The sequence below is a fragment of the Aricia agestis genome, chromosome 18 (genome assembly GCF_905147365.1).
Source record: "Aricia agestis chromosome 18, ilAriAges1.1, whole genome shotgun sequence".
NCBI lineage: Eukaryota > Metazoa > Arthropoda > Insecta > Lepidoptera > Lycaenidae > Aricia > Aricia agestis.
The window spans coordinates 11009638-11021378 of NC_056423.1; the positions used below are offsets into that span (position 1 = coordinate 11009638).

The 11741-nt window shown below is 37.4% G+C and overlaps 1 protein-coding gene across 1 annotated transcript; it reads right to left on the minus strand.

The window, feature by feature from the left end:
* Window positions 1-681: 681 nt before the first annotated feature.
* On the minus strand, window positions 682-11512 carry LOC121735903 (activity-regulated cytoskeleton associated protein 2-like). The gene is given in 3 exon segments (XM_042126902.1): window positions 682-692; window positions 10831-11415; window positions 11418-11512. Coding segments are annotated over 3 exon segments (669 nt in total). The 5' UTR covers window positions 11497-11512; the 3' UTR covers window positions 682-687.
* Between the last annotated feature and the right edge of the window lie 229 nt (window positions 11513-11741).

The window sequence follows — 11741 nt, forward strand, 5'->3', positions numbered from 1 at the left end:
CGGACGGCTCAATTTAACTTTCATTAAATCAACTGAAATATAAAAATAAATCAAAAACCTTTTAATTTCATAGAAATAAACCTTATTGCTGCTGCGGAACCCTCCATAGGTGAGTCCAACTCGCACTTGGCCGATTTTTTTGGGTTCCGTACGCAAAGGGTAAAAACGGAACCCTATTACTAAGACTTCGTTGTATGTCCGTCTGTTCACGTTCACGTATGAAGATATCGCTACTTGCCATAAACTCAGCTCCCTTCTTCTCTCGGTAGTTAGTCGACCTCTTTGTTTACATCGACATTTGCGAATTCACATCTATATTCACTTAAATATTTATCACCACAACTTAGTTTGGGATAAATCTATAAACCATCATCTACATTATCGATTTCGACACATAGTTTTACGTAAACAATAGTTAAAAAGTCGATATTTACCTTTAATTTCACCAAAAAACTCTTTTGTTTTTCGCTGCCGAAACACGCGTCATATACTTGTCACAAATGTTAACGAACAAGATGGCGACTTTTTAATTTTTTCTTAGCCCAATAACTCGGTGTTGCCATAATAATTCTGAATTTCTACTTAAAATTACATTTATATGCTTGTGTCTCGAAATACCGGTAACGAAGAAAATAGTAACATAGAAGTGAAATAAAGGAGACATTTAAATGTTTATTTATTAAATGTTTATACTCGTAGAAGGAGTCACTCCAGGTTTCAACCTTTTCCGAGCTTCTGTTCGATAATCTTCCGGTTTGAAATGAAGTGAACAAACTACAGAGCTTTGACGTAAGTTGCCGGGTATCACCTCTAACCACTTTTTCTTTAGCTCTAAATCTGAAGGCAAACTGGAAATATAAAATTTATATAAACACAATTTTTATTAAGGTCCGTCGGGGCAAGTGCACCTACAGAGTAAGTGCCCCTCGAACGGGTCAGAGAGGCGGATGTGGCCGCAGACCCGGTTCGAAGACGGCGCGGAGGGCGCAGGCGCGCCGAACACGAACGCCAGCTCCCGCCGTAGATAGGACTCGGGCGACGGAATGGGGAACCCGTCGCCCATTGCACGAGTCTTTCCGGTTACAGAGCGCCCAGTGCCTTGGGCAGCTCTCCCGGAGTAAGCGGCAGCAGAATGTCGCGCGGAGGAGCTGCGCTGGAAGCAGAAGTCGCTGACTGGGCCGCTGCAGTTTTCGTCTCAGACGGGTCCAGCGGCCCAGCACAAAGCGGAGGAGAAGGCACGGACGGGTTTTAGTGGGTAGAGCTGCGGCCAACTTACCATCTTCTCGGCCGCAGCGAGTCCCACATACCCCGGTGGTCCTTCCCAAGTGCCGCCGGGCATGCTTAAGCGCATTTCCCGTCTTAAAAAAAAAAAGGGTAAGTGCCTTATATCTCAAAAATATCGAAAGCTACAAATATTATACAACTAACGACACCTTACATACACGCAAGAAACTAAACAGTTCCACTTCTATAACCCAAATGGCCATGTTCACCATAACTTGAAATAATTATCCGCCATTTATTTTAGTGTAATTTATACTGGCTGCCTTAAGAGGATACCACAGCGGCTAGAGAAATGAAAAAAAAGTACGTGTAATATCTATAGCTGTCTCCCTTACCTCAAGCCTATACCGCAGAACGCGATAGAGACAACTGCAGAAAATCCAGAAAATCAACGATTCGTTGTCCCCTGATTCCTTCTCCAAAACTTAACCGATTTAAGTACTTTTTTCATTAAAGATTAAAAAAAGGCTTGAGCTGTGTTCCTATGTTTTGCTTTTTTTGTATAATCTATCCAAATCTGTTTTCTGGACGTTTGAACACAGTGGAAAATCTGGCCATTTTTTTGGGTTTTTGTACGTTCATATCTTATTTAATAATTAAATTATGAAAAAAAAAGAAAACATAGGGATATTGTATTAGTGGCCGTAGATATTCAGGAAAAAAATTATAACTCTACTAGCATTATCCAGGGAGGAAACAGGGGACAACGTTTGTATGGAAAAAATGGCGGTGTGGAATCCTCTTAATGCGTGCAGTCCGCCGGCATATGCAGGATAGTGAATGGTGTTGCAGGCCTGCACGGCGGACTGCAGCAGGACTGCAATGCAGGATAGTGAATGGGCCGTTTAAGATGATCTCGTGTCAGTAGTCAGTTCAAATCTGGAAAATTTTCGGCTAATGCGATGAGTAAAGAGTTTAAATGTTCTTTAATTCTATGTTTGTATTTTACTTCTAAATGTTGATTGAAAAAAGGGGCGTTTTAAGTGTGACGTGTCTGTCTGTCTGTAAAGTGTAAACATTGAACTTTGAAGTAATTGTACCGCGAAAGCAACTCTGTCGTGGAAATTTTGCAATTTGCAGCCTACATGGAAACGGGAACTAACGCGCGCTATAAGCTGAAGCCCACGCGGACGGAGTCGCGGGCAACTAATATTAACTTTTTATATAATATCACTAGCTGTCCCGGTGAACTTCGTGTCACTTTAAAACCTTCCCTGGACTTCTACGAATATCTTATGACTTAAATCAGCCCAATCCGTTCAGCCGTTTTCGAGTTTGACTAACACATTTGGAAATCCATTTTTATATATAAGAAGATTATAAAAACGTAATATTAATAAAAAACGTAAAATGCGTAGTCACCCTAGTGCATACTGAATGTCAAACTTACCTGTGAAAAGATAATCCACAGCCAGTGTACGATTCTTTCCCACAGCCACTCACAGCACATATATTGTTAACCATTTTACAAACGACACTGTTTAAAAATCGTTTTAAGCTTGGAAAACATTAATAATAACTCCATACGAAAACAAAGAAAACGCCATATTGCTTTTGTCATTTGACGTTTGTGATGCTTATACCATTTTCCAAGTGTTGCCGAGTGTAAATGTAATAAAACTACCTGCCATAATTTTTTGATGTCGTGAAACATAACATTTGGATTTATCTGGACCTACAAACTTTTGCATTCAATATTTTTATTAGTATACAAGTACAAACATACGGCACGTGATATTTATAAACAAAATGATTGTCTTTGCTGCGAAGAACTGTTCTTGAATTTACTACCGTTAAAACTTAAAATATTTTACATGGCAATTGTGCGAAAGAGACGCACCAAGAAAAAGTTTGTCTCACTTGGGCACAATAAATATTGGTTATTAAAAAAAATACTTTATTCTCTTTATAATAAGGTTCATTTTGACACTCAAGAAGATTGCAAGTGAGCATTCCTGTTGTACGTAGTACATATTAATTCCATGATTTTTGTAGTGATTTGATGTACTAATAAAAACTCTGATTCGTCGTTTCAGCAATTGGTTAATTAAAACCCATAGCTTGAGAATCACAAAGTTGGGGCACATCTGTAGATGAAGCAGCAATTATTGTGTCTTCGTGGTTATCATTACAATCCATGCTGTTTATGTCATCAATGTTATTATAGGTTGGAGCAATTTTTACGAACTCTTCCTCGTCTATCGATTTTAGTCAGCAGTAAGGTTAACATATGCAGTTTTTTGACGGCCACTTTCATTAATCTCGATTTGATGATAACCACTTGCTAAATCTAGGGTTGAAAAATAGATAGTCTTGCCTAACTTGTCAAATAAATATGTTATATGTGGTAATCTAAAGGGTATTTGTCGTCTATGGTGATATGAGATCTCATTGAGGCGTCCCTATAGACTTAAGTCGATAACCATTCTATATTTAGGCTTACCTGATGCGTCCAGGCATTTAGGAACATCATAGCAATGACAGGCGTTAGCCCGAGAGAATGCCAATCTTTGAATTCACACTCAATAAAAACATTAGTTACAGAGACGGCGGAAAAGGTGCGAAAAGATATATCTAGAGAAATTAGAGGCAGATTAATTTCACTAAAAATTGACAGTGCCACTCGATTAGATCGAACATTTTTCGCAGTCAATGCCCAATATGTCGAAAATGTCTCAGTGGTGATTAAAACCTTAGGTATGGCAGAGATGTGGGATAGAAGTACATCAGATTACCTTCGAGAAAAGTTATTGTAGGTACATCATAAGGAAATACGAAATAAATATTAATCAAATTTATTCAATCACATCAGATAATGGTGCCAATATGTTAAAATTGACTCGCCTTATGAACGACATTTTGAGAGAACATAGAGAAGACGATATAAGTGACGACGATGAGTCGGATTCGGGTCCAGAATACAACGGTAACCAAATACTGGAAGTGACTTTCCAATCCGATGATGATATGCCGTACGAAATTACATCAGTACGGTGCGCTGCACACTCACTACAACTAGCAATTCAAGATGCGCTAAGAGAAGACGAATCACTCCCTACGATTGAACAAGCGCGCTCAATTGTCAGGCAACTGCGAACACCTAATATGAGAAAATTAATTAAATCGACCAAAAAGAATAAGGCTATTTTAGACAATAACACACGCTGGCATTCGACATTTGATATGTTAGAGCGATTGAAAACTCTGAAGGATTGTTGCTCTGAAATTCCTGGGGATCCGTTGTATTGTTCTAACACCTTTTGGGATACTATTGATGACTTGATAAGTTCTCTGAAACCTGCTAAAATATGCACTAAGGTGTTACAAGAAGAACAGCTTACTTTAAGTGATTTTTTTTACCACTGGACAAAATTTTACTTAAATACTTCACACGTGCAAGTCCCTCTAGCGCAACAGATTTGTATATTCATGAAAAATAGACAAAATATTTTAATGGCCAATGCCACATTCCTTGGTGCATTATATTTAGATCCTCGATTCCAGGTAGTGTTATCGAAAGAGGAGGAGGCTTTGGCTTTGCAACACCTAAACACCACTTGGATACAAATTTTGAAAACACAAGCAAATCATGCTTCTTACAATCAAGATGATGACCAAAATGTCTGTCGTCCGAGTACATCTTCGGCGGTTTCAGTACTATACGATGAAGTGGAAATGCTGTTGGCACAAACAGAAAGAGAGAAAAGATCTCAACAACGCGCTCGATATATTCACACTCGGGCTGATATCACAAATCTATTACAAAAATTTTCCAACCATACCCGTCTACCACCAAATGAAAATATATTATCATTTTGGCATAAGAAAGCTTTGTTGGAGCCTCAACTATATCTTTTATCGAAGGTGGTGTTAGGAGTGCCAGCCACGCAGGTGAGCGTGGAGCGCCTTTTTCTTCTTTAAAATATGTGATGAATAATTTACGTTACAATTTAAACGAAAATATCGTCGAGGATATCTTAGTAATAAGAAATAATAAATGAACACTAGAAAATATTTTACCGATTTTGTGATCTTCTTCGCAACAAGATTAATTCATAACTTTAAAAAATAAATAAATAAATACATAAATTATTTAACAAAAAAAATATATACTTATGGTACTGCATATAAATTTACGTTTTAGAAGATTGTGTACTTTTTAAGAGGAGATTTTATGATTGTTTTACTTATATTTCATATATATGTAGCCGTAAAATTGTAAAAACCGTTAGATTGTAATAAAACTAGTAAAATTGTAAAATGTTGATAGACTTTGGACGCGAATATTCTGCCTAATTTAACACATTTTTTTCGTTACATTATAAATATATAATTATAAATATTTCGACATATTTTTACAATCTCGTTAGTTATATCTTTATCCCTTTTTTTTTCCACTTCTATGGACAGTAATGTATCATTGTTCAGGCCAGAATAAAGACAAGGGATTTACTTGTGGTTGCCCAGAACAGGATGTTGCTGCCTGGCATCTGTTGGGGGGAGGAGTGGCCTGTATGTAATGGGGCACTGTAGGCATTGGATGTGTGTTAGTAGAGTCTAGAGCTAGTGTATTAAGGAATCCATCTCTCCGAGCCGATTGAAGAGATTCTATTCTATCTTGTTGTACCCTTAGTTTTGTTTCCATAGAGGTCATTTTGGCTGTTACTGTTGTTTTTAGATTGTCTATAGATGATGTCAGGCCTCTTATTGATCTCAATATCTCCTGGAGGGTTTCTTCTACCCTGTCCATTCGTTTTGATATGTCACCCGTACTGTCGGTTCTCATTTTCATTCTTTTATCCGCAGGGGCTTGTATGGTGGCCTCTTGACTGGCCCTTCTCTTTGATTGCCTTGTCTCTCTCATGATAGGTTCTATTTGTTTCACTCCGGTGTCTGGTATTGGGATGGCTATGTGGGGTGATTTGGGTTTAGTAGAATTTTCGGTTTCACCATCTGATTCTATGTCTGATAGAAGGGACCTATCATGAAAGGATGTCATTTTGAAGTGATGGGATGGGTGGTGGGCGCTTGGTGCATTTGATGGTTAATTTTTTTTCCACTTCGTAATCGAACTCTGACTAGGTGACGGGAAATTAAAACGTAGGCCTCGCCTTAATAATAATAATAATAATAATAAATATACTTAATTGTGCACACGTTAAGAAGAAAATTACAACATTTATTAACTAATACAGTGTACTACAATGGCGGCCTTATTACTAATTAGTAATTTCTTTCAGGCAACCACAGGTAAAGGACTGAATATTATTGAATTATTATTATGAGTGTGCAATATTATAGTAGATAAGATGACATTATTTTTAATGATACATACACAAATACATACATACCAACATTAATATAATACACATATAAATAGGTAATAACATAAAAAGTAAGTACAGAAACAAATTTAGAGGTTGGAACTTATAACTAACAATAATAACTTGATGATCAATTTTGAATATTAATTATAATAGCATGAATGTCAATTTATATAGGATGGGTATTATCACTAATAGAAAGAAAATGTTCTTTTACCAGCATCTTAAACCGATAATGTGTAGCCGTCATTCTTATATGGGTTGGTAGTGAATTCCACAGCCTTATTCCAGTAGCAGCAAAAGAAGAGTTATAGTATTTAGTTGGTTGCACAGGCACGTCTAAAAGGCGATTTGAAGCAGAACGTAACTCTTTCTCTGCTTGTCGAAACGAAAAGTTATCCTTTAAATAAGACGGCAGATACGGATCATGTATGATGGAGAACACAAGTGACAGAATGCGAGCATCACGTCGAAGACGAATTGGCAGCCACTTGAGTTTCCTACGGTATTCGGATACATGATCGAACTTCCTAAGGCCGAAAATAAATCTTATGGCAAGATTTTGAAGCCGCTCTAGTTTGTTGAGCTGTTCCTCAGTCAGGTTGACAAAACAAGTATCTGCATAATCGAGAATAGATAAGATCAGAGACTCTGCTATCCTTATTTTGGTCGGTATGGGAAGAACGTAGCGCAGTCGGGAAATGGAGTACCAAGTAGCAAACACTTTTCTGCTAATTTCTTTAATTTGTTGTCCCCAGGACAGGGTTTCGTCAAGGTAAACCCCCAAATACTTTACAGTCTGACTGAAAGGTACAATAGTACCATCAACGACCACCGATGGTAGGCTACCCCTGTCAACTCTAGAAATCAGGCCAGGACTACCAATAACTATCAGCTGTGTCTTGGTTGGATTGATATGAAGACCGTGGCGCATCGCCCAATTGCAAATGACATCAATATCTCTATTCAAATTATTCAAGGTGGCATATAGGTTATTTAAAGTAGTCTGCGAGTAGATCTGTAAGTCGTCAGCGTAAAGGTGGAAAGATGACAGAATATTTTGAGTGATGTTATTAATAAAAAGGGCAAATAACAGAGGGGATAAGACACCACCTTGCGGAACACCAGTCGAGATAACAGTCCAATCAGAACAAGAGTTGCCCAACTTTACTCTCTGGCGGCGTCCCACAAGATAGCTTCGGAACAAATTAATAACCGATGGTGATAAATTTAGAGACTTCAAGATTCCAATCAATACATCGTGGTCGACAGTATTAAATGCACTGCTAAAGTCGAATAAATCACAATTTAAAGAAAATACTTGGTGTTTTGATTTTTGTATTATTGTGATCGATTAAAATAAAACATTGTTACAGAATTTGTTTATTATTATTTAATAATCAGTCAGCATTTTAATTAATAGTAGTTATTTTAGTATTAGTTTAACAAAATTATGTAGTATGTAGGCACCATTTCTTAACAGAGTCAGTCAATGAAACGTTTTTATTGTGCTTCCCTTCCAAGGAATGTAGAAATACTAAGATTCTTGAATACACACGAGTTCTCATACAAGGTTCTATATTTTTCATTTCTTCTTTTATAAGTAAGCTAAAAATGTCATTTCTTTGGTCCTTTTCTTCTTGTTTGATTGCTACGCAGTTGCGTCTTTGCGGAGGCCTTTGCAATAAAACTTAATTGTAATTCGTTGCAAAGTTCTGTCTACACCCATATGTCCACCAGTAGGTGCATCATGAAATGCTTTCAGAATGTTAGGTATTTCATGTCGAGGAACCACAAGTTTTGCATTTTCGTCACCTTGATCTGCAGTATAATAATATAGGACACCTTTGTGTAACAAGTATCCTTTCTTTGTTAAATTTACATATTTTTCTGATTCTATTTCTTCCTCTAAAGTTTTTATAATATCTTTTAAATCTTCATCTTTAATTTGTTCATCTCTTAGCTGTTTTTCGGTTAATTTAGGAAATTCTATGTCTACACGACATATATTACAATTTTCATTGTGATCTGTGAGCGAAGGTCTAGACAACGTGTCAGCCACAACATTTGTTTTTCCCGGTGTATATTGAATCTTAAATTCATATTGTTGTAACTAGGGCCCATCTAGCAAGTCGACCTGTTGGAGTTTTAAGATCCATAAGTAATTTCAGAGGCTGATGATCAGTAATTGTTATGAATTTTGTCCCTTCAATATAGCCTCTAAATCGTGATATGGCCCAGACAATTGCTAAAGCTTCTTTTTCTGTTACAGTGTAATTGAATTCAGCTGCTGTGAGTAATCTACTTGCATACTCAACGGGATGCTCGTTTTCTCCCTCCCCCTGAACTAAAGCTGCTCCAATTGCGTACTGACTTGCATCGGTTTTAATGGTAAACGGTTGATCTGGATTAGCTTGTTTTAGCACAGGTGCGGTTGTGAGAGCTATTTTGAGTTTATCGTATGCTTCTTGTTGTTCTGTTTTCCACTGCCAACATGCATTCTTTTTTGTTAAATTTGTTAGTGGTCGTGCAACTTGAGCAAAATTCTTTATAAATCTTCGATACCAAGAAGCGGTTTGAAGGAATGAAATTAATTGTTTCAGAGTTTGAGGTTCCTTGAGATTAATTATAGCTGATATTTTATCTGGATTTGTTTTGATACCTTCTGGCACAATTAGGTGACCCAAATATTTTACTTGAGAACATCCAAATTTACATTTCTTCCTATTAGCATGTAAATTATACTATCTTAGTTTCTCGAAAACCTTACGCAAATCCTTGACGTGTTGTGAAAATGTTAATGACCTTAAAATCAAGTCATCTATGTAAGACAACACACACTCAGCATTCAAACCCTGAATGAATTTATCCATTAATTTTTGAAAGGTAGCTGGTGCGTTACGTAAACCGAATGGCATGCGTTTGAAACGATAAGTCCCAAAGGGTGAGACAAATGTGGTCTTGTCCTGATCATCTGGATGAACTAAAATATGCCAATAACTAGATTGTAAATCAATTGTAGACATGTATGGCATAGCTTTTGCTTGATGCAATAAATCATCGATACGTGGCAGTGGGTATCTGTCTGGTTTAGTGATCTCATTTAATCGTCTATAATCAACACAAACTCGGACATCATTCTCACCTTTAGGTACAAGAATTACAGGTGCTGACCATGGGGAATCGCATTCTTCAATAATGTCGTCACTTAACATTTCATCTATTTTTATTCTAAGTTGTTTTTGACGAGTTGGTGATAATCTGTACGGTTTAATGCTAATAGGTGGATGATTTCTAGTATCAATTCTATGCTTAGCAAATGTAGTAGGTCTTGAGTTCTTTTTAAATATGTCTTCATATTCAGACAAAATGTTATTGAATATTATTTTTTCTTCATTTGTAAAAAGAGTTCCCTCATTAGGATTTAAATAAATGAAATCAATAGAATACAGTTTTATAGGGTTTATTGGAACATAATCTACACTAGGATCAATATAAGAATTTATGTCAGCTGGTTCACGCGGGCGCGACGGCTTTGGCGTAGTATCCAGTTTCTTGAGCATCCAGCGTGGTCGTTTGGGCTCTGATGGTTCATCATTATTGTCACGCAGTGGTGACGGGGTGTCCATAATTGGTGACAACATTTTTAAACTTGTTGCCCATTTAATAAAATCCGAAAAATCCGATGAATCTTCATTCTTCGGCGGGGAAAATGAAATTTTCTTTGCGTTTTTTAAAATAATGTTGTCGTTTCTCAATTGAAGAAAATCAAACTTTGTGTTTGGGTCATCAATAAAATGCCAAGTGCGTTGCGGTAAATTCAACATAATGCCTGATTTCTCTAAGAAGTCAATTCCCAATAGAGTCCTATTGTCCGATGCTTCTGGGATGACGGAAAATGTAACAAGTAGAATTCTATTGCCCATCACTATATCAACTGTGGTTAGCAACAGATTACTTTTCTTTATGGTCCCATCCGCCAGTGTGATATCTGCCAATCCTTGGGTAAATAAAACACCTTGTCGTACCAACACTTTGTACAGCTGCTTGCTAGCTATGCTTGTGCGAGCCGCGGTATCCATGTACGCATAGCCTTTTTCTCCTTTAATGGAGATTTCGATCGTGGGTATTTTGCTGGTGGTTTCCAGTGTTGACTGAACAGCATAAAAGACAACGGGTTTTGGTGGGGTTTCATTGTTTTTGCATTTAATACACTTGCTACGGTGTACACCTGGTTCTCCGCAACCATAACACTTAATGATGTTGCTTTTTCCGGCCTCGATCTCATCTTTCTTCCTGCTACGGCATTCATCTGACAAGTGGCCACGCTTACCGCAGTAGGTGCAGCGTTTTTGCTTAAAAGATGTTTGCTGTATAGGGGGTGCCGACTCTCTTTGGATGCTTTCTATATGTCGACCCTTTTCCAGTAATTCTGCAAATGTTTTGATTCCAGAACGAGGAATATTCTTGCGAAGACCAACATTTAAGAGACCATAAATCAAGTCCAGCTGCTCCTCTTCTTTATATCTTTTTGGAGGCAGCTGTGCCAACAGTGCGCGCTTCATACACAAGAATGTATCAAGTGACTCCTGATCTCCTTGTTTTGTTGCGAACAACTCCAAGTAAATTTCGTACGGCTGTCTCTGGGGCGCAAAAGCTTGACGCAATAATTTTATAGCGGTTTCCCATGTTTTTACCTCGCCTTTAACCCCTTGCCACCAAGTAGACGCCGTGCCGGTAAACAGCCGAGATAATCCTTCAATTGCATCTTTATTTGAGACGTTTTCGATTGTTTTATAAGTATTATGTTAATAAATTCTTCCACCTTCTCGTAGTTTCTTTGTCCATCGAAACGGGCGGTACACTTTGAAAAACTGTTTCGTGGCATTTCGAAAGATGTTGACACGAATGTTTGAGCTAATTATCGAACTGTTCTTCACTTGCTGTTATTGTTGCAGACGCAATGGATTTAATCAGTCGACTAAGTTGATCATCGCTCATTACTATGTTATTCGTCATTTTTTATTACCCTCTTTTTCAGAAGAAAAAAAATTGTTTACTTTTCCGTTGGGCGCCAAATGTAGGGTTAGTAATAATACTTGCAATATCTTCTTTACTCAGTTTATTTCAGGT